The 20,663-nt window shown below is 35.0% G+C and overlaps 1 protein-coding gene across 3 annotated transcripts in view; it reads right to left on the bottom strand.

Annotated features, from left to right (window-relative positions):
• The window catches only part of LOC149778472 (uncharacterized), a 95,600-nt gene that overhangs the window by 62,557 nt on the left and 12,380 nt on the right, over window positions 1-20,663 (bottom strand). For all 3 annotated transcript variants that reach the window (XM_089939332.1, XM_089939333.1, XM_089939334.1), the window contains exons 5-9: window positions 15,528-15,599; window positions 11,155-11,233; window positions 7,176-7,268; window positions 5,925-5,996; window positions 1,014-1,167 (exon numbers count right to left, since the gene is read on the bottom strand). In XM_089939332.1, the coding sequence (XP_089795458.1) occupies window positions 1,014-1,167; window positions 5,925-5,996; window positions 7,176-7,268; window positions 11,155-11,233; window positions 15,528-15,599 (470 nt within the window). The remainder of the gene's footprint in view (window positions 1-1,013; window positions 1,168-5,924; window positions 5,997-7,175; window positions 7,269-11,154; window positions 11,234-15,527; window positions 15,600-20,663) is intronic.

Below are 20,663 nucleotides of genomic sequence, written 5' to 3'. Positions count from 1 at the left end.
CTTATCTAGTTTGTATGTAGCTTATAGGCGAGTATATATGGTAGTTTGTATATATTATCTACATTTGATGAAAAGGGTTCCTGCAGACTTAACAAACATAAATTCCAGGACTTTTTCCAAGGCCATTTCACAACACTCAAGGACCAAAATCATGACATTGTTGAATTAAACAAGTTCAACATTCTCAAATCCATGGATAGTTAGGTCCAAAGTTTCACATATTTTCATGGGAGTCTCAATTACACATTCATCATTAATCTGCTTGATTGATAAAGCATTATGTAAAGTCTAATGGCTAAGTTGGCTTGCACAATGACGCAGATTCAAACGAAGGAGTTATTCCATTGTATTTCAATTTAGTTAGCATCTTCACGCTCTGATAGGCTCTAAGCACATCAAATGTTTACTAACTGCATTGAGCAAGGGTCAAATCTTTGGTCCACATGTGACCGATGAAGATCCAAGTTGAATTTTACCTCTCTGAAGTCAGTGTTAATGCCATGATCATGAAAAATTAATGGTACAACTTTATGGGCAGTGCTTTAAGAAGAGATGTACTTTCGTAACGGATTAGCTTAGTGTTGCTGAATGCATCAGCTCCCCTTAATGTGGAGTGATTGATCTTGACGTGTTGATTTGTGCTCATCCAGTTGGTAGCATTGTTTTAACCAATGAAGCAAATGCTGTTTGTTGTCATCATAGTTAGTTTTATTTTGTATTTCTTATTTGCGTTATTTATGAAGGTTAATTCATATTATTAAATACCTACAAATATGCAAACACTGACAAGAAAAATTACTAAGTACCTACAAAAATGTTTTTTTTTTATAACCACCATAAAAAATAACTGATAATACAGTATTTGGTAAATGGAACATTTCAGCCTTTAAATGGCTTAATTAGGAAAATGCAACAATTTACAGATGAACATGTTTGAATACAACATGGACATATGCTCATTTTGGTTCACTCTAGGCTTGAAATACCACAGCCTTTGAATCAACTGAACTTACGTGTCCTTGGCCAGTTTTGAATATAGCTTTTCCAGGTTGGTAGCAGCCACTGGAAAGGGGACCTTGACAGCTAAACTTCTAATGTAATAGAAAACAGTTGAAAGCTTGTTCCCCTTGGCAGCCTCCAAAATGGCTAACTGATTATATGGCTGACCTGAAACAAACAGCAGACCTTAAGTGAGTGTTCATTAATTACACAACTTAAACAAATAGAATTTCAATTATATAATAGATATTGTTAGTCCCAGGTGAATTCCTTCAGCAAGTATAAAAAACAAACTCAGTCCCAGTCTGACTCCTAAGCATTTGGAGCAATGTTTTTCTTTCACTTGCACCAAGACTGAAAGAAGACATGTGCAGGGAGGAAGGATGGAATTTGGTAATAATAACAGGCAACAGGTATGTATAACATAATCAAACTTAGTTTTACACTCCGAAACTACCTTTCAATAGCAGATATACAGCAGCACCTGTTATTATTACAATGTTAACATTTCAAGCCCAGAAGAAGGCTGATGGCCCCATAACTGTCATAGTTAACATACCACCTGTTTTCAGTAGGGTCATCCACTGCTTGCTGAACTGGCACACTCTAAGCTAATGCATAGATAACATTATTAGGGTGTGACATCGAACAACAGCAGAACAAACTGAAGGTGGGTTCAAATATCCATACTTTTGTTTTCCCAAGATGCAGCAATGGCCTAAACATCATGAATGTTGTTTCTCATGAAAGTAACGATCTCACTCAGTATGACTAATAAGCTCTTTTGATACAATAACCCACTTTGCAATGGTAGTTACGGAAATATTTTTTTGCCTTTTTACAGAAGAAATGGTTACAAACTGAGGCATTTATCAACAGGCTGAGGAGATTGTTTAACTAAGCTATTTTATCCATGAGGAAGATGGGAGACAGTCTTGTCATAATGAGCCACGTTGTAGAAGTCCTGACCCTATGAAGAATTTGAGGGATTATTCTTAAAAGTGGGAAGATGTTATCCAAGAAGAGGTAGCTGAGATGAAGCAAGTCTATCTCTAAATGGAGAAGATGGACAAGTTGATGAAACAGTTGTCTTGACAAGGACTGACTTTGAAAGTCAAGCAATTCATGCAATGCACTTGGGGAAAATATTAAGGCTGAGATGAATCAGTAATTCTATATTAAGATGGACGATAAATGATACTGAGATTGTTAAATATTTCATACCCAGAGAAGCAAAATTCTGAGTGAGAGTGGTTTGGTTTAGTTTTGTGGGGTTTAATGACATTTTTCGATGCAGGACTACTTATACATAATGGAGGAAGAACCTGGAAAGAATCACCAACTCATTGGAAGCTACTGGCCACCTCTCTCATTTTGTCATGTTGGTCAAGCCTAGACTCAACCTCATGCATATAGAGTTGAGATGTAAGACCACTTGGCACCCTGGGAGAGATTAAAATCTGATATCTCCCATTTCATCAGAAAGTCCCATATGGGGAAAAAGGAAGAAAAAGTTGTTCATAACCTGCAATAAAACTGAAGTTATATATTTTTGATACATGTTGTCCAGATACGCTGTAGTCAATAATCTTTGTAAATTCCCATGAGTTGAGAAAGAGACTGAATTAGTATTACATTGTTACTTGGAATGGAAACTGAAGGACTTAAAACAAATCTGGATAGATAGATAGCATATAAAAGTATGCACTGGCAAGATTGAAACTGATTGCAAGCTCACACAATGTAATGAAAAGCATTAATGACCATTCAATCTCCATTCTTAACTTTGGCATGGCATTGCATTAGTTGAGCCAGTTGAGACTTATCACAATTCTGAACTTACTAATGGTTTTTGGCATAAAAGCCTGGAATAAAAATCAGGAGAGTTTGGTCCATGAACTCTCTTCAGCACCCTTCCCAATTCCAGAGCAGAGTAGGTTTCCTTCATCATATCTCACTAAATCTAGGTTGGAAGAAACCATCATGGCCATGCCCATGGAGTGACATGCAGACCTGTTCATCCTCTTGGCCTTGCATCTAATGCATGCTCACTGCCAGTATTTTCAGCAAGATGAAAATTTGCTAGGGACACCACGTTGAGCATCAGTGAATTTGCCAACAAGTTTCCATGCAATTCTGAGTTATGAAAAATGTGGTGATCAACCTTGCAGCACTGTGAGGTGGTCATCTTCATGGTGTCAATATTCTATCTAAGCTCCAAATGTCTGCACTGTATATGTCTGAGTGTGTTTAATACTAAAAGGACAAGAAAGATGCTGGAAACTGGTTTGACAAAAGAGAAGGCCCTGGAATATCCCAGGTCTCAGATTTTGTCTAACACATGGAGACTTTATTCATTCTTGCTAACTGCAGCAGTACATCCTCAATGTCTACAAAGACCATGACATAACAGGCCTGGCATCATTATCAGTCTATGAAGGTCTCAACATTACAGACCTATCGTCAGCTTCAATGTCTACAAAGGCTTTGATATTACAGGCTTGGTTCCACTCTCTTCCTCAGTGTCTCCAAAGGTCTTACAGACTTGGCTCCATCCTCATCCTCAATGTCTACAAAGGCCTTGACATTACAGACTTGTCCTCATCCTCAATGTCTACAAAGGTCTTGACTTTACAGACCTGTCCTCATCCTCAGTGTCTACAAAGGTCTTGACTTTACAGACCTGTCCTCATCCTCAATGCCTGCAATGGCTTTGATATTACAGGATTGGCTCCATCCTCATCCTCAATATTTACAAGGCCTTGACATTACAGGCCTGGCTCCATACCCCAACTGTCTAGAGAGGCCTTGACATTACAGGCCTGGCTCCATCACCCTCCTCCCTGTCTACAGAGGCCCTGACATTACAGGCCTGTCTACATTGCCCTCCTCACTGTCTACAAAGGCCTTAACATTATAGGCCTGGCTTACAGGATGTGGTGCAAAGTCAGACAACAAAAATCGCTTCAACCATTACTTTAAAGCTGAATTCCATCCATTCTTCTGTGGGATTGGAGTGAGTCAACTGACTAAGGTTTTTGCTGTGACCACTGTGGAGCCGTCTGTGTCCATAGTTTCCAAGTCCACATATACAATTTGTAGTGGCATGAAAGAAGTGCTATTGTCCACTACCTATCCACCAGCTACACTATCAACATCAGTTGTGATGGATGGATGGAGGGAGGGAGGGATGGAAAGTTGGCTGGAATGTCGGCTACACATCTGCCTGGATGGCAAAATAGATTAATTATAAAGGGATTTTTGTTGTTGTTGTTGTAAGGTTTAACACCATTTTTCAGCACCAGTATGGATGGAGACTTTTAATTTCAGTGCGTGTGGATTCTGGACTTTAGCTATCTCTCTTTCTCCCCTTTTAACTTTTCTGCAACACCATGGACCACGTTCCCTCTAACAACACAGTGTTCTAACTGAGCTTAAAAGTTCTGTATATTTAGAACATTTAGTCAACAAGTGAAAGAAAAATGACAATGACAAAATAATGAGAAATAACAACCCAACAGTGTTAACTATATCAATAACAACACTTTATTAAAATAAGCAATACAACCCATGCTTGCAAGTAAAACATACAAAATGTGAGAAAAACCAAAACCACATGTGACAACAAAGAAAATTCATAATTAAAGTAACCATATTTTGAAGTAATCCTAACTAATAATACGGTACAGGGTCTATGTCTGGATAGATAAATTAAAAATCATCTTGACAGATTTTGAGAGGTGATGCATACTCATACTGCAGTAAAAGCTTAAAGTAGATAACATGTGGTATATAGGTAGCCACCTAGTGGTGAAAATGGGAGTTAATATAAACAGGTTTTCCCTTTGTCTATATCATATACAGAGAGTACAAAAACAACTTTACATCCTTCTGGAAGCACTGGATTTAAAAGCCTGCAGAGTTTGTTTCCTAATGTTGAAATAACAGGGGAATCGATGCCATGACATTTTCTGTCAAATCTGGCCAAATTCTCTTCGACAGTTTTATATAAAATGTTTAATATTTTATTAAGCAATTTCATTAATCAGGATTATACCTAATGGTGGAATGGCATCATCTGTAAAAAAAGCTTACAATATGATAAGTCACTTGTACAATTTGGTTACATTCTGTTGAGCAGTTTTGGAGAAGATGAAAATACTGACAATGCACAAGGAATTAAGGACACACCATAAACTCAGTCAGCATTATGGTCTGGTAAGCTAAGAACAGAGAATACATCCCCATGATGAATAACCTGCCTGGAATCCACTCAACTGATGCAATGAGACAATGTGATTTGGTATTTGTAAGCCCTTCATAAAAACATGCTAACCTGGCTGAAAAGGAAGTAGTTACTAGCAAATGACAGAATTTACTGCCAATCCCTCTATCAAAGGGGAGACCACTGCCACCTGACATATGCCTCGGCAAGCAGATGACCTTAAAGCACTTTTGTTACCAAAACAAGGCAAAAGACTGGTGAATGCGTTTTCAGTTTGGTAGGACTGAACTTGTGACGTAATGGATGAACTCTATATGTATTATGATCAAGTATTGCATCGGACGAAATCTTGTCGTTCTAGATAAATATGGAAGAACTCTTCACATGGAACATTAGAGTAAGGTCAGAATTCAAACACATTACCACAGCCAAGAAACCTAACTCCACTGGCACCAGACACTGCAAGTCAGTTAAAATCAATTACCACTTTTGTACTTGGTGATAAAATCTGTGATAATAATCAAAACAGATTATAGCTTTTCCTACTAGACTGAACATAAGGATATAAATTTGTTCAAATTTAAATAAATATCTAGGGAAATGTAATTTATTCTGAAAATATATTTCGAGACTGACTTTAGATAAGAAAACATAATGCCATTCTAGTTTAAAGTCGAATGTGAAAGCAAAGTTTTCTTACCATTTGAGGGGACAAGGTTTGCAGCATGCCAGTAATAAGTCTGGGCCTGTTCAATCTGCTGTCGATAGCGAGCTGAAATTAAATTTAAGTGTAACTATGTATTGTAAACAAAACCGACAATATTTTACATATTTCCATTTATTTTTAAAGAATTCAAAAAAAAATAGGGATTTAAATATTATGTTAATATACTGTGTAAACTACATTTACAACAAAAGTTTTGGAACATATTTGTTTATATACAAAAATGCACATGCATGATCTGTTTAAAAAATTGACTACAGTAAAACCTAAAGAATCCAGCCTGTTTATAATATAGTAAGACCTCAAGAACCCAGCCTGTTTATAAATATAGTAAGACCTCAAGAACCCAGCCTGTTTATAAATATAGTAAGACCTCAAGAACCCAGCTTGTTTATAAATATAGTAAGAACCCAAGAACCCAGCCTGTTTATAAATACAGTAAGACCTCAAGAACCCAGCCTTTATTTATCCAAACTTCTAAGTATTAAAACAAGAATTTCTTATACAATATTTGCTCAACTACTACAGCATATTCCATCATAATTTACTATGGCAGGGTGGATGCCAGGTCTTTTTTTTTTTTTTTAAAGAGCAAGAAAAGTGACAATACACCCATCCCAGATAAACTAAAATGGATCAGCCTTACCCAGAATGGAAATATTTCTTGACTGCTGAGTTTCAAAAAGATCATGAACACAGTCAAGGTGAAGTCCATCAAACTAGTGATAAAGAGTGTCACTATCCCATTTTTTAAATGTATATCCGAACTGATAAGAATGAGAATGAGAGTGCCGGAATTTATCAATAGGATTCATTCTAGGCTGTGCCTTTCATCTTTGGCATAAGAAAGTTCCCTCCATGACTCCCACAAGGAGCATAACAACTCCAAAAACATAAAAATAAAATTCATTGCACTTGATTTTGACTGAAATGAGCACATCATAAGCTTACGGAACAGTCAAGAAAACCAGAAACCATGCTGTAGTTGGACTTCACAATGACTTGATTAAATAAATTCAGTGCTGAAAAAGTGAAAATTTATTACAGAAATTAATAAATACATGACCAGAGTACCCATGACAATAGGAATGCATTTGAATTTATTAAATAAAAAGATACAGTTTAAGGGCATCTGTGGTTGCTGCTTTTTTTCTAAATGAATCCACTTTTTGACCTGAAAGGGGCAATTGGGCCAAACATTTTCCATTTCTGAAATGAATACTCTACCTATATCCCCAAGGTGTACAAGGCAATGTTGACAGATGTAGAGACAGGAACTTTTCTTCGGTGGTGTAATTTTAAGTTTCAGGAAATTCTTCTCTGTAATAGAAAAAGTCATATTCAATAATTCTGGGGATTTATTTATATACTGGATAAAAATACCAATCAAAACCCATCTAAATTTACAATTGGCTGAAGTAGAGTTTGCATAAGTATTACATAAAAAAAAATCAAATTCTAAATGGCCTAATAATTTTGCCATTTACTGAAACCTCCTCAAAACTGGAAGATATTTTATCAAGATCATGGCAGGAATCGTCCTGGGCTTCGTCAATTGTGATTTTTTTCTCCCTTATTGGCAACAAAATATACCATCTGGCGATTATTTTGGTGACAACCTTTTTGGCTGTTTAATTTGTACATACAATCATGGATTTGGAGTGGAGACATTCAAATGGACCACGAAAGGAAGCCACAAACTTGGATGCACAATGCACTGGAACCTGTTACATAAACAAATATTTTGTTTGTATTGACAAACCCATCCTTACAGTGCACTGTTACATCTGCTTATGTTGACATCTGGCCTAAGTACTGTATGCTGTGATACACACAGTCATGTTACTGGACTATACCTACAATTGACCTGCCTCTGAAGACGCGAACAGAAACAGCTACAATTAACTGAATGATGGCTAATCCTTCTGTTGTTTTTCTAAATGTACCAATAATATAGTTTTGCTGAAACTTCAGAGAAAACTGATCATTTTTGAAGGACCAATTGCTGTGTATAAATACAAAGCAAATGGAAAAAATCAGAATTATATACTGTCAACAGTGCAACTTTATCATGGGTAAACAAAAGTTTACCGTTGCATGTTCATTGTCTCATCCTAAGAGTAAGTTAACAAAATTAACAGCATTTGGATTTAATGCAAATTCATCAGACAAGACAGTCACTGAACCTGATATTAAACCTGACAGTCCAACATCATCTACATGTAGTGATGGTAGTAATGCTTCAAGTGCAACACTACATCATGATGAACGGGTCAAAAGTTCCCAAAAATTTCAACTAGCATGTCCATGGCTGAGATATGATACAAAGTTAAAGCAGATGTTCTGTGATATACGTATCAAGGCACAAGTCGTCAATTTATTTACAACTAGTTGTGATATTTTGAAGGAGTGTGTCACCAAACATGAATCCAGGCAGGGTAAGTAATATATGTTAATTTTGCTCATTGATCTTTTTCTTTTGCCATCAATACCATGTTACAAATCCAGGGACTTAAAATACGCAACAAGAAATAACAAAACAAACAAGTTTTGCATAATTGAAAATAATTTCTCAAAATACAGGAGTGAAAGAATTAAATTAACTTACAGCATGGTGAATGAATTCCTATTTCCTAAACGTCTTTTCAATTACAATAGTTCCAAGAAATCCGAATACATTCCAACGATAAATGCCCCTTATGTGTTGAAATTTCAAATGTACAGAAAGATTTCCAAAGAATTCAAATAGTCGTTGAATAAATTTTGTTAATACCGTACAGTTATTCTAGCGTGCATGCAAAAAATAAATTTTTTCAAAACCAAGTTGGGAGATTGAATCCGAATACATGCAGATTGGGACCTACCATCACGAAGTTTTTTGTGGCAAATTTAAGCATTGTTTTCACTAAATAATCATAATTTTTTAGTGCAAAACAGTCATGTAATGATTTATTTTGTTATATTATGGCTATATTGCTTGTTGTCAATAAAGTAATAACGATCCCATCTTTTTCAATTTTCATTGCCTATTACATTAATAGACTTTGAAAAATATTCACTACTTGGTCTGGCCACATTTTTTGAAAATTGGCGACAAAATACTGAGGTTGGTGTTTTTTGGGCGACAAATTTTTAAAAGCCAGGACCATCCCTGATTCATGAAAACCTACTTTACTGCTCATAAAAATCCAACCTTTGATCAAAGAACGTTAATGCTCACTATCAAACAAGTAAGGGACTCCATAAAGCCAAGTAAAGCAAGAGTCCCTCAATGGGACTGATGCTCTACTGGAACAAAAATTATTTTCATGAATTCAAGATAAAACCATTTCTTCTTTTTATCTATTGAAATAATCTCTGAAAAATGAGCACATATTCTCAGATTGACACCAAATTCATTTAGGACCAACTTAACATTACATAAAATTTTTTAATGAAATCCCCATGTTCATTTGACCATCAACTCTGGAGAAGTAGTAATAATACGATTTTCAAGAACACCACAGTGGTGGCCACATTGGATGTCTGTATAGAACCATTTTTGGACTAATCAGACACTGTAAGATTTTTTGAGGTGAAAACCTCATGTCAATATTACTATCCATTCAGAAGGAAAAGTGATAACAAGATATTCATGATGGCTGCCATGACAACCATACAGGACATCAGATGGCCACCATTTTCATTTATGACCAACCAGACATCACAAGTTTTCTGTGGTGGCCATATCGGATATCTGAGTGGCATCATTTTGATTTAGGACCAACTAAATATTGGGATGAATGTGCATCAAGTATCATGGCAATCCTCTGAGTAGCTTAGGATGAGTAGCATTAACCAACCTGTACCAATGTCCAACCCATAAGCTTTCTTGCTCTATGACAAGTACAGCTAACAAATTTTGTGTCTTTTATAACCCTGCAGTCCTACCTAAAATCCAACTGACTCCATTTTTTTGACTGCCAATGTATTTTTGAATAAATATTATGCTGGAATTTTTTTTATATATCTGACCTGTTATGAATTTATTGGCGTATCAGTATACAGGACTGGCTATATGAAATACTTCATAGATCTTCATATAAGAAACAAAAGTTTACTTTAATAAACAATCACCAACCAAACTTTTTATTGAAGCATGCTATAAGAAATCCACATTTTTTTCAAAACAGCCTAACACCACTGATATAATTATATAATGATGTTTGTGAATTTACACTGGAAGGACTTTACTGTATAAATCTGGCTAAATATGATAGTTCTTCAATATTATATTACTGAAAAGGGGCTATACAATGAAAGCTGCCTTACTGAACACTTCCATATAAATGACACATGATTAAGGACACAATTTCTCGGGCAGTTCTCTCATATTTTTGATTATTATTCAACCTTTATATAAAGAACACCTGTCCACAAAAGAAAACTTTTGTCTTCCCTTTGATGTCATGAATGGCAGGTTTCACTGTAAATGATTTGTACCACTGGATATGGAATAAAAAATTTGATAATGTAAGGACAGACTTTAAAAATAAAACAAATACTGAAATACGTCAACATCAGCCAAAGCAAGTCAGGTATGTTCTTGTTCTTTAGTAAATATTATAGGTGGTTTCTTTTTTTTATAGAGCATGATGTTAGTCTAACTATCCAGCCATTTGAGAGAACTTAGGAGAAAATAAGAGTGCAAACAGAAAAATTTGTTTTTCAATGTATGATAAAAATACATGACAATAATCATAACATTTCATTGTTCTAATTTTAAAATTGTCAATATACACGTACACTTTCCTTTTCCTTATCAAACACTACAAGAAGGTAATCTGTTTACAACAGGTGTAAGTGATCAAGATCACTCACCTTGCTCATATATACCTATAGTGTAAGTCGATGTGGTTATATAGGTGCATTTACTCATGCCAAATTAATATTAATTGTTGTTCTAAATTTTAATACTTATATAGTTTAAACAAAGTTTTGAAAGGTCTTAATGCCAAACTACTTCCTGTGAAATTATGTCATTACTGTTCAGTGCTTTTAAGAAGCTCAAAAACAAAGCAAATGATTACAGAAGGATGATAGATGGCATTTTATGGTGCAGCAAGTCAAAAATTACCCAAATAGGAAGAAAGCATTGTGTAATTTGTTGTACAATTTCTCTTTCTCACAAGTATGGCTATAAAAAATAAATAAATTTCCTCATCACCTTTCAATATGCCATAACACGATGACTTTCTTCTGAAAGGCAAGTCCAGCTTAAATGTTGTACACAGCAGCTGTAGAAACTGAAAAAGATCCAGTAAAACATATAGCATGGCATACACAGCATCACCTTTATAACTTGTTCAGTCCAATTGTAAAGTTTCTTAATTTACCCGTGAAGATGGAAACAATAAAAAACTGAGAACTAGAATAATCAATTTTGGTCCACAGCACTAGTCTTTCATATTTATGACAGTGGGAAAACAATCTTTTGAGATAATTCAACTAATAGCATTCCTTTTATCACAAAACTGAATTTAAAATTTTAATTTGATAGATCTCTGACAACTACTGCTTCACTGTACAAAAATATAATCTACTTTAAATAGCATACTTTAATTACAAAAAAGCTTTTCATTCATTGGAATTCCTTTCAATCTATGTTTGAGAAAATGGTTTAAGAGGGAATGGTACTCAACACCTGAATGTGTTCTAGTAAAACTAGACTATTGAGCATTATAACCTTTGATATTTAATAACTACGAGTACCCAAGATCATCAAAGATAAACAGAGTCTAACAGTGGCAGTAGCGACAAAATGATACAGAAGATTATTGACATAGCACAATTTATCAAGTCTTAAAATTATATCTGGAAAGTAGAATATTTTATAATAATATCCTACTCACCTACCTAGCAAGAAATGAGAAACGTTTCAACAAAGAAATCAAATCATCATAGATTACGTTTCTCTGAGAATATCCACCCAACCACACTTATTTATGCATGGAACTAAACTTCTGCGACCTCTCCAATCCTTTTAGATATTAAATACTACATAAACTAGAACAAAATACTCCCTTTATTGGTTCAGCAAACTTTTCATTTAGGTAAGTAAAGATAATGTTTAATACTGTTGTTAATTTAAGTGTGGATGGACAGCTGGACACCAAAGTAATCGCCACATCAAGCTTCTACCAAGGCAAACTCAAAAATACAAGTACTACTGGAAAGAAACTTTCCCAAAATACCATCATAATTACACACTGTTACAACTCTAAGGTCTTAAACTAAGTAACAGAAAAGAGCAAAAAGCAGCATATTTTGTATAAATTCAACAATTAATTTATATCCTTATAATATAAAGTAAAAATTTAAAAAGAACAGTATTGTGAATTAAATCCCAAACAGTCCTAAAGGTTCTCTCACAAGTTTGAAATTAAAGAGTATTCCCAATGAATTCCAGCGATGTTCCAAGTTCAAATATTTAACATGCTGACGTACCAATAGAATCAATTGTGCCAATGTGACAATAGTTTTGATGTATCACAATGATATAGCCCAAAATATCCTTGAATGAATTCCCAATAAAATAGTGATTTAGTTGAAAAATATTAAGTACTTTGTTATTCCAGTGAATAATTTAAATAAATAAATCCTCTCAAATATTAACTGAAAACATGACTAAAATTGACTCCTCTAAAGACTAATGTTAAAATAGGAACAAAGAATTTCACTTTATTTTTCTCTTAAATAACCCTTAAGACACATTAACAGAACCAGGATGAGGGTCATTTTCCCACCAAATTCATTTCCAGATTATTCTATGTTGTAAACAAGGTCAGGTTTCTTCCTAAAAATTCAGTAAAGAACATTTAAAACAGCAGATACATCAAGAATTCCCAAAGAAACATCAATGTCCTAAATTCAAGCTCAAGTAAACATGTTTACCTCTGGTAGTAATTAATGATTGGAATACATAATCGAAAATCATAGATATCTATTAAGTTTGTAATATGCTGTTTACAAAATAACAAGCTTTCTGTCAGGTAGGCTCCAAACTCAATTACTGACCAAGGTCAATCACACATTATAGATACACATAACATATAATCCTGGAAAAAAGCCAACACACAATACAAATTAAATATACTTAACAATACCCTGTCTAACAAGGAGGTAGTGCAAATGAAGCATAACCATTAAACTGCCATGAAGCATGCAGAAACATATGTTGTTTCCTTTCTGATTTATTGGCAAATCCAGCACACGCTTCAAATTATTTGCCAGTGACCAGGTAATAATGACATTAACAAGGTCTGTTGGATGTCTGGTTAACAACCACTCAGCCTACCAGATTAAGCCCAATTCTTTGTAAGGCTAAATCCCCAAAAAGTCAACAGTCTCAATCATATCTTGACTAGAACAGTCACACTTAAAAAAAACAAAGCTCACAGAGGCAGCCATTATCTCATTTGATTATATTTACAGGAGGCATATGAACCTGTGAGATCCTGAATATTCTAACAAATCACACACACGTTCAAAGAGCTAAATCCCGAAAAGTAATGCCTTGCTTTCCCTTTTTTGCTTTGAAAAAAGGTCTCTGATGGCTACAAGAAATAGCAAAAACTCAAACTCAATCTCAGAGCTTTGTATCTCTAAGAAGGGTCTAGTGATGACAGAGAGTGCTTCTGATAGTGACAAATTCCTGACCACAGATGACCCCAGCACCTATCCAAACTAAATGATCTAGAGATGACAGGGATTGAATGATAACCTTCTGATAGTAACAAATTCCTGACTCCCATTCAAGCTAAATGATCTAGAGATGACAGGGATTGAATGATAACCTTCTGATAGTAACAAATTCCTGACTCCCATTCAAGCTAAATGAGCTAGAGATGACAGGGATTGAATGATAACCTTCTGATAGTAACAAATTCCTGACTCCCATTCAAGCTAAATGATCTAGTGATGACAGGGATTGAATGATAACCTTCTGATAGTAACAAATTCCTGACTCCCATTCAAGCTAAATGAGCTAGTGATGACAGGGATTGAATGATAACCTTCTGATAGTAACAAATTCCTGACTCCCATTCAAGCTAAATGAGCTAGAGATGACAGGGATTGAATGATAACCTTCTGATAGTAACAAATTCCTGACTCCCATTCAAGCTAAATGATCTAGTGATGACAGGGATTGAATGATAACCTTCTGATAGTAACAAATTCCTGACTCCCATTCAAGCTAAATGAGCTAGTGATGACAGGGATTGAATGATAACCTTCTGATAGTAACAAATTCCTGACTCCCATTCAAGCTAAATGATCTAGTGATGACAGGGATTGAATGATAACCTTCTGATAGTGACAAATTCCTGACTCCCATTCAAGCTAAATGATCTAGTGATGACAGGGATTGAATGATAACCTTCTGATAGTGACAAATTCCTGACCCTAGATCTCATCCTAGGGTTCTTGTTTCAAAACCAAAGACACAAAGGTCAGAAGCTAGCGATTCCAGTTGTCTGCAAAGAGATCGACTATAAGGTGGCCACAAACTGCAAAATCTGATAAAAGATTGATAAGTGGAGACAGCTTGGTGTGCAGTGTCTGCCCATCCTTGCTAAGGATTCAGGCAGAACACTATGCCTAGCCAGATTGTTTTATCTGAACAGTTATTCAATGCAGGAAGCACCAGCAAAGAAATCCCAAACCAGAACTCTGTGATCAAGTAATATGATTTAACCTTGTTTGTGGAGATAACTGACTACTACTGAACTGTCCAACACTATGAGGGCAATCTTTCCACAAAGTCAATTTTGTCATGACTGAAAGGTACTGCCTATGGTCTTCATTTACAAAATGGGCATCCAGTTACCAATGATTGTAGAGAAGTGAAGCAACATGTGGACACAGCAATGTCATGTGCAGGCACACATACCAGATGTAAATTCCATTTGGGTGGGTTTCCAGATCTTCAATGGCCACACCCAATTTCAGCACTTGCATAGGAAGTACCTTCAAGATCTGAAATATAAGCCAGCTACCTCCCAGAAAGTCATCTTTTCTGTCGATCGCATATAGACAAAGGACAATAACTCCTGTCCCTTACCTCCAATGCCTCCACAGGCGTCACTAATTCTTAACCTGAATGATATACCAATAAGGATGCTCTGATAGTGGTGTGGTTGGGAGGGTTTTTTCAGTCTTGTGATCAGTTAAGTATTCTCAGAGAAACATAATTTACTTTAAAATTTACCTTCTCCTTCATATACACTCCTCAATATCATCAGCATTAAAATTGTTGATAGCAGAAGGGAATGACTAGTAGAGCAAAACATTAAAATTTTAATTTACATGGCAGCTAGTTTAGATTGCCTCCTTTTAACATTACAATTCTGTGAATTGTTTTGGTTCCTAAGGGGATCCCCAAAACAGGGCTCCTGTTGCACCAATGAAAGTTAAGCTTTAATTGTAGTGAAAGTGAAAAGTAAAAAAAATTCAAGACATCTGACAAGGATACATCATTGGAATATTTTGATGTAGTTACTTTATGTTACCTTCTAACATCTCCTTTGTCAAACCTACCTGCAGGTACACCCCGCTGGCTGTCTCCAAGAACAAGTTTAGAGTGGCCTGAACTTCAGCTTTCTTGGGATTCTGAACAACAAATCAAATTACTTCACAATGACTGATTATTTATGAAAATCATGACTTGTTAATTCAGACTGGTAAAATTGTACTTCTCCTAGGCATGTCCACTGAGCAAGTACTAGCAGGTCAAAATAAACTTGCACAATTTCTATATGTTACAAAGAAGGACAATGGACTGAGCAAAACATATACTGTATTTGAAGTAAAATTACATCAAAACTCAAACAAGGCATTAATCTCGACTCAATTTCTTTTTGTGAGTCATGTGAAAGAATGCTGATATCCTCTATATACACTGCATATTTATCCAAAACTTCTGAGTAAAAATAATGAGATAAGCAACTGTTTTCTCACATGTGGCTTGTGGAGAATAGTTTCGACACAACACTTTCTTACGGAATCACTGAAGATGACCACTGTTGAATGGACATGGTCTCTATCAAATAGGCATGGTTTACTGAGTAAGACCCCTGCAAGCATGATCTTTAGAGGTTTATGGAGAGAGATATGCCTATTCATCTACCTGTTTATCAGAAGATCATACAAATTTCCTAGTTCTAATGAAGATTATGTAATGGATATAATTCCAAATCAAATTTTTAGATAATATTAAAACTTGGAATTGTACTAATACTACTGTACTTTTTTCACTTACAAAATGCTGACACCTTTTGCAATAAGTTTACACCTTTATTTTATTCAAAGAAACCTGTACAAACTTATGCAGTGACTTGATGAGACCTAGTTGACCTTCTCTTAAACAGTACAAAATTATCCTCTTGTCTAAACAAGAGAAGTAATTCTCTTCGCAATGTACATTTAAATTCCCAATGACAGCCACTTCTGTTTAAACATGAAAAGTAATCCTCTTCGCAATGTACATTTAAATTCTTGATGACAGCCACTTCTGTTTAAACATGAAAAGCAACCCTCTTGGCTATGTACATTTAAATTCCCAATGACAGCCACTTCTGTTAAAACATGAAAAGCAACCCTCTTGGCTATGTACATTTAAATTACCAATGACAGCCACTTCTGTTTAAACATGAAAAGCAACCCTCTTGGCTATGTACATTTAAATTCCCAATGACAGCCACTTCTGTTTAAACATGAAAAGCAACCCTCTTGGCTATGTACATTTAAATTCCCAATGACAGCCACTTCTGTTTAAACATGAAAAGCAACCCTCCTGGCTATGTACATGTAAAATTACCAATGACAGCCACTTCTGTTTAAACATGAAAAGCAACCCTCTTGGCTATGTACATTTAAATTCCTGATGACAGCCACTTCTGTTTAAAAATAAATAACAACTAAAAGAAAACAGTGAATTTACACTTAAATGTGAACCACGTCTTTAGTCCTTGAAAATTAATGACCTAGTCACAAGGCTGAATACATACATAAACAGCTACAAACTTTAGTTCAATTCTGACTGCATTTATGCTGTATGGGACAAGTCATTTAATTTATTGTTCTTTCCAATTGGGGTTAAAAAAAATTATTCTTTCGTTCATCACAAGATAAATTTGTTTCAGATAATATAACTCTTTGGAAACTCAAATGGTCTCTCCCTAATAAAGAATTGGCTTAAGTAGATGTTCTGCATACATTAAGGCAGTGACCATTATAAATAAACTGTCATAAAATTTTAGTATCAGAAGACGATGTCAATTTAGGCGTCGGAAAGGTGCATTTCTAACATAATGCCATCAGCATTGGTGTAAGGTACTTTACAGCTCAACTTAGTCCTGTTATTAACAACAGAAGTTTTGTAATTGTTCATAACTAATCTGACCTCGACATAATGTTGAAATGAATAATAATGTGGAAAATTTTCAATCTTTAAATGTTCAAAAATTGAAGGCATTCTTCATGGTTGTAGCAACATGTGTCTTATTTGTTTGTTCTTAAGGAAAATTATAAAAAGAAATCTTTCATCATGATGGAAAAAACTAATCAGTCATGGAATGGATGCATCAATAACCTAATCATAACATATCTAAGATGTTAAATTATTTTAATGCAGTTTCCTGTTTGACTATTAACAGGAAACCAATTTCTTTCAATAGCATTTAGCAGATTTCTGTATTTGGTATACTGCTTAGTAACTTACATGGATTCAGCAGAAGACATGGGGTTGATTCCTCATCTCTCTCTCTCGACTGATAAAACGATGGCTGTTAAATTTTCATTTCTCTAACATGATGTAATGACTTTACGCAAATACGCAACAAAAGACCTATCAGTAGCAGTAATACAAAGTTCGGTCTCTACATTTATCTCAATTGGTTTAGTGCTTTCTACTGCATATTATTAAATCCTCTACTTAAAACAAAACAAAAACTTAAGTGTCAATGTACATTTAGTGCAATGAATCTTATTTTGAAAAATTTTCAATACTATGTTTTCGGAATGTACAGGCGCAATCATTTCCTTATTTTTGTCACAGTTCTCGCTATATATTTTGTTAAGTATCATTCATTAATATTGTACACCCTGCAGTGAAAATAATGATAAGGAATGACAGATGTTATACATTTACAATATGATGTCAAACAATAGTTACCCCGTGCATGAGCAGGGCTGGATCAAATCAAATGTTTGGGAGGGGGTTCCAAAATTTTGAAAGGACCCTAACTTTCCTCAATAGGGCAACAAAGCAAAAGTCTATGTGTCTATTTACTCAAAGTGTGCATAATACCCAAAAATTGTGTGCAAGGATAAAACAATGGTCAAAATTCAAATGACAAGTGTACATTTGTGTGTGTACATATTTTTTTAGCAGAGTGGCTGTTGTGGGGGCCTGATCCAGCCCTGACAAGGTATCAGTAATACATTGTACTATTTCTTCTGACATCCAATCACAGGATATCAGAAGGATGATTTAGCTTGATATTTGTATGATAAAAAGGACGCCAAGCCATTCCTGTTCGTATCTGAATCAAATTGATCTTGCTATCAATGAAACAACAAAAAATGTCCCTGTCAGAAAGAACAATTCAGCCCCATAAATTAAATGGCCAGTCCCTTGCAGTTCACATGTAGTTAAAATTCAAAAGTATAATATTCAGTCTCGTGACTAGGTATTAACATGACTCATAAATTCAGAATTTGCTCATGTTTTTGTTGTTTGTTTTAAAAAAAAACAAAAGTGGCTGTCAACTGGAATTTAACTGTCAAAACTTTTGAGGATTACTTTCATGTTTAAAGATAAATTTACATTGTTCAAGAAAAGATCTATATGGTGTGCCTCTCGTCCAGTCAGTGCGCAAGTTTGTTCAGATTTCTTTGAATAATGTAAAAGTGTAAACATATTCCAAAAGAAGTCAATCAACACTCTCTAAATGTGCAGAACATACAAGATGTTTTTATTTTATTGTCACAATGAATTTGATAGAAATTAAGACCACTTGATTCTTGAAATGGTAACTGATTGTAAATCATGCTTGACGTTTCAGTCTTTCAATGGTTGGTCATCATTCACTGACTATTCAAATGTCAATCAGTAAAAACATCCCTTGCTAACGACTGGATTGTATGTATTAAGTGCCAAGTCAATTGTGTAATAGAAACACACCATTCCCAAGCTGAAAGACACCTTCTGATTCTAACATTTTATAACAATGTTTACAATGGTCACTGCCTTGATGTCTGCTGAATATCTGCCAAAGCCAAGTCTTTATTAGGAAGAGACCATTGAAGTTTCTAAAGGGGTGGTGTGGTGGTAAACGCTTGAAAACTACTGTTGTATTCTGATTTATGGTATCAAAAAAGCACAATATGCCATTCCCTGCTTTATTTGAAACAAACTTATCTTGTGATGAAAGAAATAATAATTTAGCCCCATAAAATTAAATGACCAATCCCTTACAGTCCACATGCATTCAGAATTGAACAAGATGATAGTTGTGTACATGCATATTCAATCTCATAACAGAGCAATTACCGCTTAAGGATTAAACATGTGGTTCACATTTAAGTGTAAATTCTGTGGGTTTTTGTTGTTGTTTATGTTTATAAGCAGAAGCTGCTGCTATCTGGAATCTTACTGTCCATACCTCTGAGGAAAACTTTTCAAGTTTAAACAGTAGGATAAATTTACACTGTTCAATAGAAGCTCATCAAGGTGGGCCTCTCATCAAGTCTGCACATAAGTCTTCTAAAAGGCTTTAAAAAATTCTATTGTCCATATATATGATTAAAACAAATATAACTGATGTGGAAATGGTATTTAACAGCTAATCACTCATGATGTTTCGGTCCATCCATGGATGGTCTTCAATGATTGGCTGTTCAAATGTCAATGAGTTATGCCAATTAGCCGCTTCATGGTGGAGATGCCATCAGTGTACCAGCCTATGCCAATGTCAATCAGTGATGCTGATCAGCCACTCCACAATGAACATGCCATTGGCATTCCAGCCGAGGCGCAGAAGTGATTTTAAGTATTTTATTGCTCCATCATGGAGTGTTATCGCAGAGAAAAATCGGTGGTGATTAGTGAGCTGTATCTACATGTGCAGATTCTGAAGACCCGTTCTGAGCAACTTCACAAACTAACATGCATTTTCACAAACATATTAAAACTTTAGTGAATATGGATTTCAAATGAAAATGCTACTGTTGTGATTTTTATCCGAGCCCTAGATAAGAATTTAATCAACTGAGTATTTTATTCCCCATGTTAAATCTGAAGGGGTATTTGGGGAACACCACAAAATATGCAGACGCAAGCTTATGCCACCATATGGAGTCTTAATCATCGAGATGTAAATCACACTTATTTGAATGCAACAAACAGCTTAGTGATCAAGATTAACACATGGTGTGTTCAATTATATAGCTCTATTTGAGTTTAATCACACAGATCAAGTTTCAAATGTGCACTGCCATTTATCTCAACAGTTTCGCCACTGTTTTTTTAATGCTGATATGTTTTTCAATGTAATTTAAAATGTTTTTCAGCAAACCTAATTTTTTGGCCCTTTCTTAAGGAGTATAAATTTCAATGGGCATAGTGCTTCATTTAAAGTTGCATCAAAATTTGCAATTTTCTTTCCACTTCAA

The sequence above is a fragment of the Sinohyriopsis cumingii genome, chromosome 17 (genome assembly GCF_028554795.1).
Source record: "Sinohyriopsis cumingii isolate HCF-2022 chromosome 17, ASM2855479v2, whole genome shotgun sequence".
Classification (NCBI taxonomy): domain Eukaryota; kingdom Metazoa; phylum Mollusca; class Bivalvia; order Unionida; family Unionidae; genus Sinohyriopsis; species Sinohyriopsis cumingii.
The sequence above is the reverse complement of the archived record's forward strand: the minus strand, read 5'-3'. Positions and strand labels throughout refer to the sequence as shown.